The sequence below is a fragment of the Rhinatrema bivittatum genome, chromosome 2 (assembly GCF_901001135.1).
Source record: "Rhinatrema bivittatum chromosome 2, aRhiBiv1.1, whole genome shotgun sequence".
In the NCBI taxonomy this organism is placed as follows: Eukaryota; Metazoa; Chordata; class Amphibia; order Gymnophiona; family Rhinatrematidae; genus Rhinatrema; species Rhinatrema bivittatum.
The window spans coordinates 239,249,302-239,269,180 of record NC_042616.1 but is presented as its reverse complement, the minus strand read 5'-3'; the positions used below and the strand labels follow the sequence as shown (position 1 = coordinate 239,269,180).

Here is a 19,879-nt window from a genome sequence, read left to right as displayed (position 1 = left end):
CTTGAAAGTTGTAGATATTTTCATTTTGATTGTCTCACTGGTTTCTGTGATTTTTATGAATGTAGTATTTTTTCTAATTGGAGAGAGCAAGATGGAGGAGAGAGAGAAATTAATCACTGCGGAAAACCCTAGGTATTTAATGCACAGGGCTTTTGCGTGGGTGTGATTTTATACAAGAGACACATTTGATTAACTAGATTTTAAGATGGGGGAAGCACTTCACTGTCTCTTCCGCTGCCTAATACACCCACTCGCTATATGTGGGATCATTACAAGAACTCAGATGTGAAACTTTTAAAGAGATGGCATACCTACTGAATACTAGGCATGATTCTAAATTGCAGTTTCCAGAGGAAGAAAGTTTTGATTTAGAAAAGATTGAACATTCGTGTAAGGCTTTAGAAATATAAGAAGGTAAAACTTCAGATGAGGTAGGCATGTTTTATGATTGGCAACAGGAAGCATACCAGAAGAAACAGAAATCTGATAATGCTGGGCTACAGGATTCCCTAGAGAAGACAAAGAAAACTTTGCTTGCTACTGAGACTGAACTGAATGAATTATGCACCAAGGTGTATAAGTCACAAATTAGTTCTTCCCCACCAGACTAGCAGGCTGTGGCTTGGATGTCACAGTTTTAGGAAGCAAGGATCTACTTAATCCCCACTTAACATAAGATTCACAGAGGAAGACAGGGAGGATTTGGAAAAAATAGTGGATCGACAAAGTTATATGGAGGAGTCTTTTGACAAGATACAGTCAGAACTCACAATGATTCAGAGGATGGGTTCAGAGTTACACTCTACTTCTAATGCACCTAAGGCAGCACAGAGTTATGGGTGTGTTTATCCTGGCTATCAGCAAGATAAGTTAAGATAGTCACATATGCAGTATGCTCCTTGAAAGAGACAGGACTACAAACTGTTTATGTCCCTTGGCCCCATACTGATTTATTGCAATTAAAAATTTCCTACCTCACTACAGGAAGGAACCAAAATTATGGTTGGAAGAGGTAAGTAGTCTGTTGCAGGCCTATCACCCTATATATGCATATAGTCACTAATTATTGACATTGTTTTTGCCCTGGGATGTGTGTGGACACCTGAATGAGAAAGCAGGGCGGTCTAGCATGCCTTTACCTAATCCGGAAGTCCCTGATGCAGGGGAAATGAACTCCCTGTTCAGGGCAGCACTTGAAATATCCCCCCCCCCTTCCAAGAATTGGTCAGCCAATGCAACCTCCAAAGCTAATCTTACAAAAATGCCTTTTAAAGGCTTGCTCTTGATTGGGAGCAAGTTGGAGAAACTGGCCAGTAAGTGGGGTGAATCTCCTGTTCCTTGGTTGCTGAAGGATAAGAAGCAGCTCCAACGCTCCTTTGGTATGAAGGGTCGTTTCCGGGGTTCTAAGCTGTTTCGTCTCTACACAGGGTCGACCTTTCAGAGGATTCAGCCTCTCAGTAGGTCCCAGACTTTTAATCCCATTCAGCCTAGATGGGGAGTAGGCTTGGGTGTCGGATCCACTCGAGCCTCCCAGTGAAGTTTTGCTGCCCCACCTTTGGGAACAAGAGATAAGGGGATGCCTCTCTCTCTTTTATCAGAGATGGGTTGAAATCACATTGGATCAGTGGGTCCTAGAGGTGATATAAGAAAGATATGCACTGGAATTTCATAGTGTTCCTGGGGATGTGTTCATGGTGTCTCCTTGCCACTCCTTGCAGAAGAAGCAGGCCGTGGAATCTGCACAATTAAGACTCCTCCATCTAAAGGCTATGGTCCCAGTGCCTCCGTCTCCAGAAAGTAGGGGGCGATATTCTATTTATTTTGTTGTACTCAAGAAGGAGGGCTCCTTTTGTCCCATCCTGGATTTCAAGGGAGTCAAACGTAATTTTCGAGTTACTCATTTTCGCATGGAACCCTTGCATTCAGTGATACTGGCTGTGCAGGCAGGGGAATTTCTGACATCCCTGAATCTGTCCGAGGCCTATCTTCATACTCCCATCCATTTGCAGCACCAATATTGTCCTTGTTTTGCGGTGTTAGGACGCCATTATCAGTTTCGGGCGCTGCCTTTTGGTCTAGCCACTGTTCCCAGAACGTTTCTAAGGTTATGGTGATAGTAGCGGCAGGGTTGAGCAAAGATGGAATACTAATACACCCGATTTGGACAACTGGCTGATTTGAGCCCAATCTCTGGAACAGAGCCACCTAGTGACCCACAAGGTGATCTCCTTGTTGCAGGAGCTAGGTTGGGTGGTGAACCTGGCCAAAAGCAGTCTTCAGACTTCTTAGTCATTGGAGTATCTGGGGGTCCAGTTCAACATGAGGCAGGACAAAGTTTTCCTGCCAGATGTTTGAATTCAGAAGTTGATGTCGCAGGTGCATCTTCTGGTGAACACTATACGCCCGACGGTGTGGACCTATCTACAGGTACTCAGTTTAATGGCAGCAATCCTGGAAGTGGTACCATGGGCGAGGGCACATATGCGTCCTCTTCAGCCCTTCCTTCTGTCTCGTTGGAACCCGCAGTCTCAGGACTATTTGGTTTTGCTCCATTTGCTGATGGAAATCTGATCTCACATCTAGTGATGGTTGCAGAAGGATCATAAGAGAAAGGGGGTTTCTTTGTCCTCTCCAAGCTGTTTCATTCTCATGACAGATGCGAGTCTCCAGGGTTGGACAGCTCACGGCGCAGGGATGCTGGAATGCTGAAGAGTCCCTCTGAAGCATCAAATGCCTGGAAGCCTGGGCAGTCTGGTTGGCATGCTTGCAAGTTCAGCAACAGATTGCGGGGTCAAGTAGTCCAAGTGAGTCAGACAACCGAACGATGGTGGCCTACATCAATCAGCAGAGAGGAGCCAAGAGCCAGCAAGTGTCGCTGGAAGTAGAACAACTTATGGAATGGGCAGAAGAAAATCTCCAGGTGATCTGGGCTTCTCACACTGCAGCAAAAGACAACATAAGAGCAGATTTTCTCAGCAAGGAGAGTCTGGACAGAGGAGAATGGATTTTGTCGGATGAGGCATTTCATCTGATAGTGGATCCCTGGGGCCTTCCATTCCTATACCTGCTGGTGACTTCAATGCGAAGGCTTCTCGGTTCTTCAGTCACAGGAGATATCAGTGGTCTCTAGGTATCGATGCTCTCATACAGGTCTCGTTGGAAGACAAGCTGCTTTATGCCTTTCCCCCATGGCCCATGTTCGGCAGATTAGTTCGCAGGATCGAAGGCCACAAGGGGATGGTGCTTCTGGTGGCTCTGGACTGGCCCAGGTGACCATGGTATTCAGATCTGTGAAGACTCCTGGTGGAGACTTCCCTTTATCTTCCACTGCACAAGAATCTGTGGCAGCGGGGACTGGTCCTTCACGAGGATCTGACTTGGTTCTGTCTTACGGTTTGGCCCTTGAGAGGGCTTGCTTGTTAAAGTGTGGATATTCTTCTGCAGTGATAGCCACCTTCTCCATTTCCTTAGCCTATGTGCAGGTTTGAGAGTGTTTGAGGCCTGGTGTGAGGATCGCGGTGTTCTTCCTTGTTCAGTTAAGATTCTGCTTATATTGGAGAGTTTACAGGATGGATTAGATAAAAGCCTTGGTCCTTAATTGAAGGTACAGGTTGTGGCTCTTGCCTGCATCCAGGGCCAGGTGAATGGTGAATCCTTGTTGTGTCATCCTGATGTGGCCCATTTTTTGAAGGGAGTGAAACATCTTTGGCCTCTCTTGAGGTTACCAGTTCCATTGTGGAATCTTAACCTGGTGTTGGATTTCTTGGTGGACCCTATGTTTCGACCACTGCGTGGCCTTTCCTTGTGGTTGCTGATCTTGAAAACAGTGTTCTTGGTGGCAATATGTTTTGTGCATCGCATTTCCGAGCTGCAGGCCTTGTCTTGCTGAGAACCATTCATTCGGGTGAGTCCTGGAGCAATACAACTGCATACTGTTCCCTCATTTTTGCCTAAGGTGATTTCGGATTTTCACTTAAATAAGTCCATTTCCTTGCTGTCCTTGGATAGGACAGGGATGCAGAGGCGTATCACCTCTTTCGTCCCTTGGATGTCAAGAGACATGTCACACGGTATCTGGAGGTTTCTAAACCTTTCTGTATGACGGATCACCTGTTTGTCCTTCATGGTGGCTGGAAGCAGGGCAAATCAACTTCACGGGTTACAATAGCTTGCTGAATTAAGGAGGAAGTCACGGCCATGTATGTGGATGCTGATTAAGGCTCATTTCACTAGGGCTCGGGCAGTGTCATGGAAGGAGATTAAATTGTCTCCTGTCGACATTTGCCGAACTGCGATGTGGTCCTCCTTACCCACTTTTTCCAAGTTTTATCGTCTAAATGTACAGGTCTGGGAGGACTCAGCCTTTGCACTTGCAGTGTTGACTGGACTGCGGGCAGCCTCCCACCCTATTCAGGAATAGCTTTAGTATATCTCACTGGTCCTGAGTCTCTGTCTACACGCTAGGAAATGAGAAATTACTACTTTCCTGGTAATTTTGTTTTTATTAGTGTGGACAGATGGACTCAGCTTCCCGCCCTCAGCTGCTGAATGATTGTGTCAATGGTCCTCCTGTGGGGCTCTGGGTCCCAGGGGTTTACTGGTAAGTGTTCATCCAGTCAAACCAATAACCTACATCATCAACCTATCACTCGAGCAAGGAATCTTCCCAGACAAACTCAAAAACGCCATCATCAAACCAATCATCAAAAAACCTCAACTCGACAAATCAGACCCAGCAAACTACAGACCAGTCTCCAACCTCCCATTCTTAGCAAAAATTATCGAAAAAACAGTCAACAATCAACTTACAGAACACCTTGACGACCATAATATTCTCCAGCCAACACAACATGGCTTCAGAAAATTCTTCAGCACCGAAACCCTCCTCCTCGCCCTCACCGATACCATCCTCAGAGGTCACGACAAAGGCAAATCGTTCCTCCTGATACTTCTTGATATATCAGCCGCCTTTGACACCATCAACCACAGAACACTCCTCACCAGACTTAAAGAAATTGGTCTACGAGACACTACAATCAAATGGTTCAAATCCTACCTCTCAAACAGATCCTACATTGTCAAGACAAACTCATCTGAATCCTCCCAAGTCCCCCTCACACATGGCGTCCCTCAAGGTTCTTCCCTATCCTCAACCCTCTTCAACATTTACCTCCTCCCACTATGCAAATACCTATCAGACGCAAACCTCACCTTCTTCGTCTATGCAGATGACATACAAATATTACTCCCCATAAGCAAGTCCATTGAACACACCATGGAAAGATGGAACAAACTCAGCTCAAAATTATCCCATCTGCTATCTCAACTATCACTCTGCCTCAACCAAGCTAAGCCAGAAATCCTTCACATCCACGATGACCGTCCCGCATCTCCCCTCAAGTGCACCCCCCCAAACAACCCAGCAAGCTCAAACAACCCGGGGGTACCAAACATCACAGGAAACTCACTCACCCCATCCACAAGAAACCTGGGCGTAACAATTGACAACCAACTCAACTTTAAACGACACATCTCCAATACAATCAAGGATGGATTCTTCAAGCTCCAAACACTGAAAAAGCTCAAACCCCTTCTCCAAGCGCATGATTTCCGAACAGTCCTTCAATCAATTATTCTCTCAAAACTCGACTACTGCAACTCCCTCCTCCTTGGTCTCCCAGAAATCCACATCAAACCCCTACAAGTTCTACAAAATGCCGCCGCCAGAATCATCACTAACAACAGAAAATCCTCCCACATCACACCCACCCTCAAAGAACTCCACTGGCTGCCCATCACACAAAGAATCCAATATAAAACCCTCACCCTCATTCACAAAAAAATAAACAACAACAAAATGAACTGGCTAAACAATGCAATACAACCATACCCCACACAAAGAAATCTCAGGTCATCCAACACTGGCCTTCTTTCCATCCCCAATCTCAAAACTGCACACCTCAACTCAACCCGCAAACGAGCCATAACAATAGCAGGCCCGACCCTATGGAACTCCCTCCCCCCAATCTCAGAAATGAACCCTCATCAAAAGTCTTTAAAAAACATCTCAAAACATGGCTGTTCTTAAAAGCTTTCCCACCTGACACTTAACCTGCCCGAATGCATCTCTCCACCCTCCCCTTACCTCCCTCCTTCCTATCCTCCCTCCCCCGACCCTCCCCCCCCTGCCCACCCTCCCCTTACTTCCTCCAATCAAACCTGATACCTAAATTATTTTATCATCAAGACATAATGTACATAAGTTATATGCCATATTATTTTTTCCATATATTCCTGTTATAATTGTTACCATGTTATATTTGTTACCTTGTTATCATGTTATAATGTAAAATAGGGCAGAACTCGCCCTATCCGCCCAGTTACCTATAAACCGATGTGATATCTTGATTGAATGTCGGTATATAAAATAAATAAATAAATAAATAAATAAAATAGATTGGGGTACATACGGGATATGATAGAGATGTTTAAAAGTATGAGAGGTCTAGAACGGGTAGATGTGAATCGGTTATTTACTCTTTTGGATAATAGAAAGACTAGGGGGCACTCCATGAAGTTAGCATGGGGCACATTTAAAACTAATCGGAGAAAGTTCTTTTTTACTCAACGCACAATTAAACCCTGGAATTTGTTGCCAGAGGATGTGGTTAGTGCAGTTAGTATAGCTGTGTGTGCTATTAAGTTCACTTAGAGAATAGCCACTGCCATTAGCAATGGTAACATGGAATAGACTTAGTTTTTGGGTACTTGCCAGGTTCTTATGGCCTGGATTGGCCACTGTTGGAAACAGGATGCTGAGCTTGATGGACCCTTGGTCTGACCCAGTATGACATTTTCTTATGTTCTTATTACTTGAGTTCAGTGTTTCTTGTTGGTTGAGTACAGTAATGGTTGACTTTTTAATCAAGTTTTTTGCTAGTCTGACCACAGTTGCTTTTGAAGAGAATACTGGCAGGCTGAGGTCACTGCAGAATATATACTGTGACGTCAGCTTGCTTAGTCTCCATCAGCTGGCAGGGGAGTCCATCTGTCTACACTAAGGAAAATGAAATTATCAGGTAAGTAGTAATTTCTCCTTCTCATTGAAACTTGAAGTTATTGAAGGAATTCTGTAGGTAATAAAGAACCTTCTTGCGCAACAAGTTTTGGTTAAATTATCACCTGCATCTTCTATTCCTTGCAATTCACCTATTTTACCAGTTTTGAAGCCTCACTGTGGCAGATATCACTTTGTGCAGGATTTACACAGTGTCAATGCTGTGGTCTTGCCTAGTGCTCCTGCCATTCTGGATCCTTATACCCTTTTGTCTGCTATCTGTCTGGAGGCACATTTTTTACAGTGGTGGATTTATGTTCTGCTTACTTTGCTATTTCAATAGCACCAGAGTCTCAGTATTTATATGCTTTTACATTTGAGGGGCAGAGATGCAAATGAGATCATTAGGTCAAGGCAGCAGGAAAGGTGCTGACTTCTGATAATGCTTAGCATTGCAGAATCATATGTAACAGGGAAGCAGTAGCCTGGTGGTTAGAGAAGGAGGCTTGAACCAGAGAAATCTAGAATCAAATCCCACTGCTGCTTCTTGTGACCTTGGGTAAGTCATTTTACCCTCCATTGCCTCAGTAAAAAACATAGATTGTAAGGCCTCTGGGAATAGGGAAATACCTATAGTATCTGAATGTAATCTGCTTTGAAGTACCAAAAAGAGGAATATAAATCAGAAAAATAAAATTTTTTTAAAAAGGTGAAAAAATTATTATTCATTAAGGTGATGGATGTAATAACGTACAAAACATTGATGCAATAAAATGCAAAGACAAGATTGTGATTGATAGCAGTTAGTTATGCTGGAATAAATTGCTATGGTAAGAGAATGACATGCTAATATTGTAAAATTATAAAATTATGCCTAGTTCCTGTTTTAATTAGAATTGTGACACATTTTCTCTGTTGCACTTCTCTGCATACACATCTACAATAAAGAGGAAGTTACTTTCTGCAACAAATTTGGATGTGATTTTTTTTTTCTATTGTATCTGGGTAAGAAGAAAGCTAGAGCTTAGGATTTTTTCCTTGAAATTGGCTGGGAAAATCTACAGATCCCATCCAGCATACTCACTAAACCCCAGGGTTCTGAAAGAACTCAAAAATGAAATTTCAGACCTATTAGTAAAAATTTGTAACCTATCATTAAAATCATCCATTGTACCTGAAGACTGGAAGGTGGATAATGTAACCCCAATATTTAAAAATGGCTCCAGGGGCGATCCAGGAAATTACAGTTAGCCTGATTCAGTGCCAGGAAAAATAGTGTAAAATGTTCTAAATATCAAAATCACAGAACATATAGAAAGACATGGTTTAATGGAACAAAGTCAGCATGGTTTTACCCAGGGCAAGTCTTGCCTCACAAATCTGCTTCACTTTTTTGAAGGAGTTAATAAACATGGGGATAAAGGTGAACCGGTAGATGTAGTATATTTGGATTTTCAGAATGCGTTTGACAAAATTCCTCATGAGAGGCTTCTAGGAAAAGTAAAAAGTCATGGGATAGGTGGAGATGTCCTTTCGTGGATTACAAACTGGCTAAAAGACAAGAAACAGAGAGTGGGCAGTGGACAAGAAACAGAGAGTGGGCAGTGGATTGCTTCAGGGATCTGTATTGGGATCCATTCTTTTCAATATATTTATAAATGATCCGGAAAGAAATACGATGAGTGAGGTAATCAAATTTGCAGATGATACAAAATTGTTCAGAGTAGTTAAATCACAAGCAGATTGTGATAAATTGCAGGAAGACCTTATGAGACTGGAAAATTGGGCATCCAAATGGCAGATGAAATTTAATGTGGATAAGTGCAAGGTGATGCATATAGGGAAAAATAACCGATGCTATAGTTACACAATGTTAGGGTCCATATTAGGAGCTACCACCCAAGAAAGAGATCTAGGCATCATAGTGGATAACACATTGAAATCATTGGTTCAGTGTGCTGCGGCAGTCAAAAAAGCAAACAAAACGCTGGGAATTATTAGAAAGGGAATGGTGAATAAAACAGAAAATGTCATAATGCCTCTGTATCGCTTCATGGTGAGACCGCACCTTGAATACTGTGTACAATTCTGGTCGCAGCATCTCAAAAAAGATATAGTTGCGATGGAGAAGGTACAGAGAAGGGCGACCAAAATGATAAACGGAATGGAACAGCTCCCCTATGAGGAAAGACTAAAGAGGTTAGGACTTTTCAGCTTGGAGAAGAGACGGCTGAGGGGGATCTAATAGAGGTGTTTAAAATCATGAGAGGTCTAGAACGGGTAAATGTGAATCGGTTATTTACTCTTTCGGATAATAGAAAGACTAGGGGGCACTCCATGAAGTTAGCATGTGGCACATTTAAAACTAATCGGAGAAAGTTCTTTTTCACTCAACGCACAATTAAACTCTGGAATTTGTTGCCAGGGGATGAGGTTAGTGCAGTTAGTGTAGCTGTGTTTAAAAAAGGATTGGATAAGTTCTTGGAGGAGAACTTAACTGCTATTAATTAAGTTGACTTAGAAAATAGCCACTGCTATTACTAGCAACAGTAACATGGAATAGACTTAGTTTTTGGGTTCTTGCCAGGTTCTTATTGCCTGGATTGGCCACTGTTGGAAACAGGATACTGGGCTTGATGGACCCTTGATCTGACCCAGTATGGCATATTCTTATGTTCTTATATTACGAGCACCTTGGCCAATTGGGAATTAACAATATTAGTAGCCCCCAATGTCCAAGAAAATTCTGCAAGACTCTACCCACCAGAGGTACTAAGGAAACCTAAAGAAAATCTGAACCAGCTAGACATGAATCGGGATTTCTAAACAGAATGAACCTCCTATGTGTTGCCACTGACCACCAACAAGTCCATCACTGGTTCTTCCCATTTGGACACAATCTGGGAGAACAGTTCTTGGGACAAACTGTATCCTCCAAGATCTAGTCTGTCACAACTGAGGAATTCTGTTTGTACATTCTCTCTTTCTGCTGAAAGTGTGGTGGGGAGTCCTTTACATGCTTTTCTGCCCAGACTAAAACACAGACCTACCAGCTCTGCCACATGCTAACCCCTGATCCCATCTCCGGGAATGATATATGTTATGGCTGTGTCGGATAGCAAGATCCTGACAACCTGACTCTGAAGAACAGGCGCAAACGGAATGGTGTGCTTTCCCTATCACTCTGGTTTCCAAATAACTGATGGACCACTTTGCTGCCATCAGATTCCAAGTTCCTTGAGTCACTCAACATCTATAGTAAGCACACCAGCCCAGAGAAGACACCATCCAAAAGGAGATTCAAGATCTGAGATCCACTCCCATTGTCAGGTACTTGCACTCTAGCTATCAAAGCAAAACTCTCTTGCATTACATCATCAAACTGAATTTCATGAAATACACCTGGCACTGAGGAGTCCACTTCAAAAGCAAGCCACTGTTCTGGTATAGAAAGCCTTCTCTCATAATCCTGTGATCAAGGATCCCATTGAGACAGCAAGGCCTTCTGTAGGGGCCACATATATGCCCTAACCCAAGGAACCAGATCCAAGTCTGCTCTCATAGGACCCATGATTTGCAGATAATTCCACATCAAGGGCCTCTCCATTTTCAGTAATGAATGCACATGCCTTGCTGCATCTGGATTCCCTGTAGCAACAGAGGACACCGTCTCCTTTGTGTCAAAACAAACCCCAGATGCTCCAGGAACTGTGTAGGAAGCAATCTGCTCTTTGCATAGTTCACTACCTTGGTGGACACAGCTTTGCTTACCTGGGGTGATTTTGTATAAAACAACAAATCATTCAGATAAAGATGAACCAGAATCCTTTCTTGGCACAGGGTCACTGCTACTACTACTCTGACCTTAAAAAAGGTCCTTGGGGCATTGGACAACCCAGAGGGAATGGTCTGAAACTGAAAACATTCCCCCAGTAATACAAATGAAGATACGTCTGATGACTTTCCTGGATGAGGATATGTAGATATGTTTACCTCAGAACTAGAGACATCAGGAGTTCTCCTTGCTGCACCGTCATCATGACCAATTTTAAAGTCTCTGTCTTGAAGACCTATTATGGCCTTGCTGACTTAATTTAGGTCTAAAATAGGTTGAAAGATTCTTCATTTTTGAGAACCATAGATTATATCAATTGCACTGAGGAATTGGAACCTGATTTACTGCCGTCATGTCTATCAGATGATTGAGTGTAATTATTTTTTTTAAACCTATCTCCTTCTGAGCAGAACGGCATGAGAAAACCATAAATGCAATCTGAAATGGGATGGAAAAACTCCCAGGCATAACCATCCTTAACTAAATCCAAGACTTACTGGTCTAAAGTGATTTGAATCCATGTCTGGTAAAATTATGGGAGACTGGGTCCTAACACTTGCATTGGGAACTGTATGAGGCTCTTGTGCTCCCTGAGCTCTCACTCTACCTGCATCTTATGGAACTATGAAAAGACTGAAAACCAGTGAAAGATCTAGATCTCTGGCCCACTGAAGACTTTCCTGGATTACATTTATTCGAGTCTCTGAACACATTTCTGGACTAGAGTTGATGTGAAGACCCCTTAGGCTTGTATTCAGAAAATCTGGGAACCTTAGACTCTCCCTAAATCTTAGCCATCTTCTTGCGAAATTCACTAAAAAAGTTTCCCCTTGAAGGGACGATTAGCCAAAATACTTAAATTAAATCTGCAGACCAGTTCTGAGGCCACGATAAACACCTAGCTGCAACCAGAGAAGCCATGTTTCTTGTCAAACGTGCAAACCAAACCAAATGATATATCTGCCAAAAAGGTTGCTCCAGGCTCCATTTGAACTGCCTCATCTGGAACTCAGCCAATGCCTTCTAGAAAGTATCTTGAAATAAACTGAGATAGCCTCAAGGCCTACCTATGCACCTCCTGTAACTTCCTGTCTTGCACGATTCTGAAACCTATGCCTCCCTTCAAAAAAATGCATTCAACTTAGCAAAACTCTCCCTTATCTTGAGATGGTACAACTTCAGCAAGGACCTTCTCCCTTTAAAATTTGTTCCAGAAGTGTCCAATTGTAAGTCAAGCAAAACCTTGGCTGACTTATGCAAAGGAAATGATCTTGAGATGTTGGGATCCTCAAAAGAACAAGACTCTGCTCCAACTTTTTTACAGATATTTTTAGGATTCACAGGGGCAGAGAAACCAAGGAAAATAAACTCCTCCTTACATAATCATAGCTGACCGGTCTTCATCCTTAGTGGAATATTCCCTTCTTCCAGTTTCTCCTCACTGATCCCTAAGGTCAATTAGAGAGCCATTTGATCTGGATGAATTCTAATCCTCCATATTCTCTTTTATCATCCTCTTGTATCCTGCAGTCCCTGATACAATTACCTAGAGGAAAGGAACCACTGGATATGGATTTGGAGCCTCCTGCCACAAACACAAAGGCCTGATGTAGAAACAGAAGTCCAAGCAGAAATGAGGTAGCTGTTCCTCTAATGCTGCAGCAAACGTGGCTCAGGAAGAGTTTTCTGCACTGCAGGAAACAAAGGAGGAGGCCACCCCGGGTCACAATCTGCATGCTGCGATTCCAAAACGACTGCCATTCCCACCGTGGCAGCAAGCATGCTGGTGGGAACAGGCTGCGCCACTGACCCCACTGATGTGACTCCCCCCCCCCAAGCCACTATTTCACTGAGCAGCTCACTCTCCTTGTCCTATCTGCGCATGTGTCAGAGAGAACTTCCTCTCCCCCTATTTGTCAGCATTGGAGGAGAGGAGGCTTCTTCCCATGCTCTAGGAGAGGTGACATTGCTCTCCCTTCCTGACCTGAGCCCAAATACTGAAATGGTGCCGAATGACAAGAGTCTCATTCACCTCAACTCCAAAAAATAAAACTATGGCCAACCAAAATTTGCTTCCTGTTCACTTCTTTCCTCTTTTTCATTTTTTTCTTTGAATTTTATGCACCAAACAAAATAGGCTCAGGCAAGGAGCAAAGGAGAGGAAGGCAAAAAAACCCTACATTAGTTTTTCCCAGGAAGACAGCTTAAGAAAGAGGAGGGAAAAGAACCTGCAGAAAAGGACAGCAGGAGAGGGAGGAAGGAAAGAGACTCACACTAGACTAATTCTGAAGTCCATATCCAGAATCTGGAAACCCCCTAGTCTAGGACTGTGCTCAACTGAGGGTGGGAATATAGGACTTTACCTCAGAACCTGCCCCTATAAATTGCTTTGTCAGTCTTCTTCATTTGACCTAACCAGTCCTCAGCTCACACCACAGAATACCATCTGACAGAGAATACTGGCAGGCTGAGGTTAACACCGGAGTCTATATGGGGTGACATTAGCAAATCTGTTAATCTCTGTCTTCATCTGCTGATTAGGTGGCATAATCCATGTGTCTGGACTGGTTTGGCTGGCTGAAGAGGAAACATAGTTTTATGCACGTAAGTGGCTTTGAAAATCCAATCTGCCCTAAATGGGCAGATTATTGTATTTAATACAAACTACAATAACACATCCAGCTACTGCCTTACAATCACTCCAAAATGAATGAATCATAGTAAATCCACCACTACTCGCACATTTCCAAAGAAACCCTCAAGATGCACATGGGGCAACACTGTAGAAGTGTACATATGGTAACACAGTCCCTCACACAAAAATTTAAAACATTGCAATAAAACTGAGTTATAATATTTAATGTCTTTTGGAAAGAATATGATGACTCCTGGATGTTTTGTGGTTTTGCTGGGTCCATCATAATGCCTGGAAAGAGGGAAGGGATGCAGAGATAGGATCAGAGCAGTACCTAATATATGTGAAAATATTTTACTTCTTACAGCCTGTCAGCTTTGTGGATGTGGATATATGACACAATTACAAAACAGATCCAGTGAAACACAAAAATTTCACTTTCAGTCTCTTGCTCTGGCCCACTTTTTTGGGTGAGAAAACAGATTGGTTTTTATAAACCTGAATATCAAACTGTACTTTTATGGGGGAAATTTTAATACTCTAGATCGGATTCTATATTTAGGATTCTGATCATGGTATTACAATTGTAAGATTAATACACCTAGCCTTACAAAAAATGGCATAGACTCTTCTGCTCACAAGATAAATGGTACCCATGCTCATTGCCTCATCCAAAAGATGTCACCTTCAGTAGCATCATGCCCATTTAATATGACAGCAGAATAATGATTTAATATTGGTTCTGAGGAAAAATAAGTCCTGCACTGAACCATAAACTGCACTTCTGTGACATCCCATGCAAATACTAGCTAAACCCAACCTGCTTCGTTTCTGAGATCTCAGATGATCATATTCTATGTTAGTATGGCTACAGGTATTCATGAAAGAATCACTTCAAAATCTGTCAAATATGATAGTTTTTTTTAAACTTACAATTTAGGGTTCACAAATGACAGTTTTCAAAGTCATTTACTGTACTTACGTAAAATGGTTTGGCTGAAAATTGCCTTCCTCTGCCTGACCCGTGAACTGCTCTAGTGTCCCTGTGGGCAAGCTGAGATCAGAGGAATAAAACAGCACATGTACATTCAATTCTCAAATGTACACATACTATTTTGTTCCAGCTCTGCTGCCTATACAGTATGTGAGCAATTTTAGCACGCTTACTTTTGTGGTTGCTAATTTTCAGAAGGAAACAAGGCAGGTAGCTTCCTCTTGGAAAATCAGCTGCAATGTACGTGAGCTAAAAGTGCATGTGTACAATGCCAACAGCACGGGCTTCAAAATTGCCCCTCTAATTGCCATAGGCAATCTGCATCCACTCACAAAAAGTGGCACAGCATGACATGGAGCTACCACCAGTTTCTCACATATACTGCACACATTTTAGGTTTCTTGAGTGTATGTGCTCATATTTAAGAAACAATCCTAAAGGGGGCAACTGTGACTACCCTGCATAGTGGAAAGTATGCAGGCACTTTTACCATATGTACTTTGTAGCTAATTTTCCAAAATAGAAAACCAGTTGGGCAGTTTCTCTTTGATACTTGGATAGCATAAAGTTCTATACTTTACATTACTGAATCCTGCTGTAACAGAGCAGGTATGTACAAGTAAAATAAGGATAGGATTCATGGGCACAGAATTTACACTGACTGTGAAACACTCAATAGGTACACATTTCTCCTACCCCAAAATAGAACTAATACATGGGAGGGCTATTTTCAAAGATTTATATTCGAATAAATGTTTACCCACCTAAAAAAGTACTTTTGAAAACTGCCCCACCCACCCTTCACTCAGTGTTTCACAACATGCATGGTTTTATCTGTTGGGAAACAGGGGAGCGAAAGTACACTGAAACCTCCACAGGGAGTCTGAAAATTGCCCCCATGAAGAGTATTATAGCATGCATCAAAAAATCCAAGTAGACACCAGACAGGAAAGACTGTGTGTTAAGGAAAAGACTGAACCGCACAATATTAATCAGAGTATCTTGCTATCTATCCCTAAATTACAGATTATTACAAAACTTGGAATTACTCCTGTATCAGTCACAGTCTAAGAGTTTCCCTTCTAAAATATTTGTACTGATTTATTGGAGAGTTAGGATCCAAACTTACCTTCTTATTATAGGGTTCTAAACTTTTAATCACCCGGGAAATGCCAAAGTCATAATTCCCTTTAGCACAGTAAAGTGTTCTAAAAGAATTCAGAGAAAAATGAGAGAGTAAGCAGGTTAGCTTTGGGTTGCATGGCTTCAGTGAGATGTCCCAGGCTGAAAGCCAGGGTAGGAGCTACACAATACAACCCAATTATTCTGGTAACAGAAAGGTCTTACAAATGAAGAGAGATATAAAAATGTATGCATTGTGGCTCTAAACTAGCACTTCTGCTGTGACATTCAAGCAGCCTCTGACTGTCAGGTCCAGCCACCTAAAACTTAGAACAGATTGGCTGATACAAATGTTGCTTATTATGAGGACAATCGCATATGTAATTCAGCTGTCTGAAAACTGCGCTCCCTCATTTAGGAGAGGCGTTCCCAGGGCCGGGTTTTGGGTGGGATTGGAAAACAATGCAGGTAGATTGTATTTTCAAGTTTATGCATGTTATTTAAATTTAAATACATTCCCGGAATGCCTCAGTCACTGCCTCCTTTTATCCTTCTAAATTTTGTAGAGAAATCTTCAAATCTTGGTTTTATCCAGGTAAGTAAAAAAGTTACCTGGATAAACTCTTTGAATATCAACCTTACTATATTTACTTAAAAACACAGAAATAAGATTTTTTTTTTGTATTTTTCATTAACTGTTATACATTTTGGCAATATTAATAAATCATGATTCACATCTACACATTTATGTATACCCCTTGTTTTTGTTACTCTCTGTAAACTGTTGTGATGTATATACGAACGACGGTATACAAAATCTTTTAAATAAATAAATGTCATCTGTTCTTGAAGGAACATGATGCAACAACATATCCCAAATTAACTCTTCCTGCCTAGTTGACATTACCAGTAATTTCTACCATGCTATTTATATAGGTTTGTTGGGAAAATTTCTGCTTTCACAAAACAGCTCCTCTAAAGAGTGCTCCAATCTCCAGGCTTTCGTCTGGGGCAGGTGCATTTTCTCAACTATCAGCCCAAAAGTGGGGCGAGATGGCAGAATCATCTTCAGTCCAATTCGAAACCAGGGAGCAGAAGCATCTTTGGGAGTGAGCGAGGGTAGGGGGAAATGATAGCAGAACCATCAGACCTCAGGAGGCAGGGGTAAAAATGGGAGGAGCTGGCATCTGAGCCTGGGAGGAAAGGGAGAGGGGTGAGACTGGCTTAAGCCTTAGGCAGACTAGGCAATCATCTAGGGTCCCAGCTTCTGGAGGTCAGCAAACAGCAGCAGCAGTGACAGCAAACAACAGGTCCTGACAGACACACAAACTCAGCCTCAGCAATTTTAATCACTTTGTCTTCACATTTTTCATGTGCACAAATAAACAGCTACACCACGTACTACTTTTCACCATGCTTTCTAGACCCTTCCATCACCACCACACTTTCAGGCTGATGCAGAAACCTGTGTGCTGCAATTCAGCACAAAGTCTCCTAGCACATGGGCTAATATTTTTTTATAACTCCCGATACAGTAAGCTAATGGTATGCTAATGCATCAGGAGTTTAAAAATTAAGTGAGCTGCATGTAAACTGTGCATTTGGCACAGGCTAAATGCAAATTAACTTAGGAAGGGAGGGGGGTGTCCCTGGCAGGAAGATCATACAGTGGCAGTCGCCGCTACTCAGCTTGATAAATATGGACTTCTTCGGCTATGTCGTGAGATTCACCGCTGCCACTTAACCAGATAAGTCAGTACTTATCTGGCTAAGTAGTGGCAAACTGTACCAGATAGCCAGATAAGTACTGACATATCTGGCTAAATAGCACTGTCGAACCTCGCCAGATAGGTCAATATTTATCCAGCAAAGTGGCAGTGGCAACCATCACTTACTTGAATAAAGAAAGAATTGGTTCTTACCTGCTAATTTTCGTTCTTGTAGTACCACAGATCAGTCCAGACTCCTGGGTTTTGCCTCCCTTCCAGCAGATGGAGACAGAGACATTTTCACAACCACTGGCTTATAACCTGGTGTAGCACCTGCACCCCTTCAGTATTACTAAGTACCCAAGCTGATACCAAGTAAAGAACAGTTCCAAATCAAATGAAGAATACAGTATCCCTCGAACAAGCAGAGGAAAGAAGAAATACAAATTGTCAACCATGATACAAAGTTTAACATTACACAAAAAAGCCTGTGCCATTCTTCAGATAATAAACAGATTAGACAGACAGTAAGGAGCGGACTTTCTATACCTGGATGGGTCTTCTGGACTGATCTGTGGTATTACAGGAACAAAAATTAGTAGGTAAGAACAAATTTTCCTTTCCATGTACAAATGTCCAGACTCCTGGGATGTACCAAAGCTTCCCTAACATGGGTGGGACTGTGAGGGTCCTGCTCGAAGGACGTCCTCTCCGAAACCAACAAATTCCGGAGCTTGGACATCCAATCTATAGTGTTTGGTAAAGGTATGCAAAGACTTCCAAGTTGCTGCACAGCAAATCTGTGGAGATATTAGCTGACACGCCACCCAGGAGGCTGCCTGGAATCGCGTCGAATGAGCCCTCAATCCCTCTGGGACCAGACGATCACAACAAATGTAAGCAGAACCAATAGCATCCTTCAATCAATGAGCAATCGTAGCCTTCGAAGATTTCTGACTCTTCTTTGCACCACTCCACAGCATAAAGAGGTGATCCGACAACCTAAAGCTGTTGATCACCTCCAAGTACCGTAACAAGGCCTGCCTGACATACAAATGCCTTAGCTCAGAAGCTTGAGCTGGACCCAGCTCTGAATTCTGAAAAGCCGGAGGCTCCACCAACTGACTCAAGTGGAACGCCCGACACCATCTTAAGGAGAAAAGATGGAACCGTCCTCAATGAAAACCCCAAGTCCAAGATCTGCAAAAAAGGCTCCCTGCAGGATAAGGCCTAAATCTCCGACACCCTTCTGGCTGAACAAATAGCCACCAAGAAAATAACCTTCAGAGTGAGATCCTTAATGGTAGCTCTTCTAAGGAGTTTGAAAGGCGCCATACTCAATCCCCTAAGGACCAAATTAAGACTCCAAGATGGACAAACAGCCTGAGTGGCTTTGCTCCCCTAAGAAAACACACCACATCTGGGTGTGCCGCCATTCGTCTCCCATGGACTTTGCCCCTGAAACCGGGCAGGCGGAGACCTGCACTCTCAAAGATAAGCCCTTAACCAGCCATTCAGCAAGAAAGCCAGAATCTGGGATGAGGCTCGCTGAGGATCAATTTCTTTATGAGCGCACCAGGACTTGAAATCCCTCTACACCCTATCATAAGCCAGAGAGCTGGAGGACTTACAAGCTTGCAACAAAGTGGTGATAATATCCTTCGGATAACCCTTTTTTCTCAAAAGCTGCTGCTCAAAAACCAAGCTGCTAGACAAAAGTGATCTGCCTGATTGAAAATACAGTACCTTGATGAAGCAGGTTTGGAATATGTCCCAGCTTCAATGAACCGTTCACTGCTAGATTGACCAGGTCTGCAAACCAAGGTCGTCGAGGCCACTCTGGAGCCACCAGAATCACTCTTCCTAGGTGGACCTCTATCATTCTGAGTATCTTGCCCACCAGAGGCCATGGCAGGAACATATAAATGAGAACGTTGCTTGGCCAAGGAAGAACCAGGGCATCGACACCTTCCACTCCTCGCTCTCTCCTGCGACTGTAGAAGCGAGGAGCTTTGGCATTCCGCTGCATTGCCATTAGATCCATATGAGAAACCCTCCATTTGTGGGTAATGAGACACATCACTTCGTCTGATAGCTCCCATTCTACGGGATCTAACTGCTGATGGCTGAGAAAATCGGCTTGCGCATTGTTGGAGCCCGCTATGTGAGAAGCCACTATCCAAGCTAGGTGCTGTTCCGCCCAGATATCAGCATTTCCACTTCCTGAGCCACTGCTAGACTCTTGATCCCTCCTTGGCGGTTGATATAGGCTACCGTAGTTGATTGTCAGACAGGATTCTGACTGAACGACCGCGCACTAGAGGTAAGAACTCCTGAAAAGTCAAATTCATCATTCGTGTCTCGAGGTGATTGATGGACCACAATGCTTCCTGTGACGACCACTGACCTTGGACTGACTGGGACTGGCACACTGCTCTCCAGCTGGAGAGACTGGCATCCATCATTACAACCATCCACTGTGGAACCTCCAAGTCCACTCCATGGCCCAGATGGCTGCACAAAAGCC

At 43.0% G+C, this 19,879-nt stretch overlaps 1 protein-coding gene across 2 annotated transcripts in view; it reads right to left on the bottom strand.

The window, feature by feature from the left end:
- LOC115084432 (tetratricopeptide repeat protein 30A) overlaps nucleotides 1-19,879 on the bottom strand; it is a 156,824-nt gene that overhangs the window by 14,249 nt on the left and 122,696 nt on the right. For both annotated transcript variants that reach the window (XM_029589320.1, XM_029589321.1), the window contains one exon: nucleotides 15,651-15,729. In XM_029589320.1, the coding sequence (XP_029445180.1) occupies nucleotides 15,651-15,729 (79 nt within the window). The remainder of the gene's footprint in view (nucleotides 1-15,650; nucleotides 15,730-19,879) is intronic.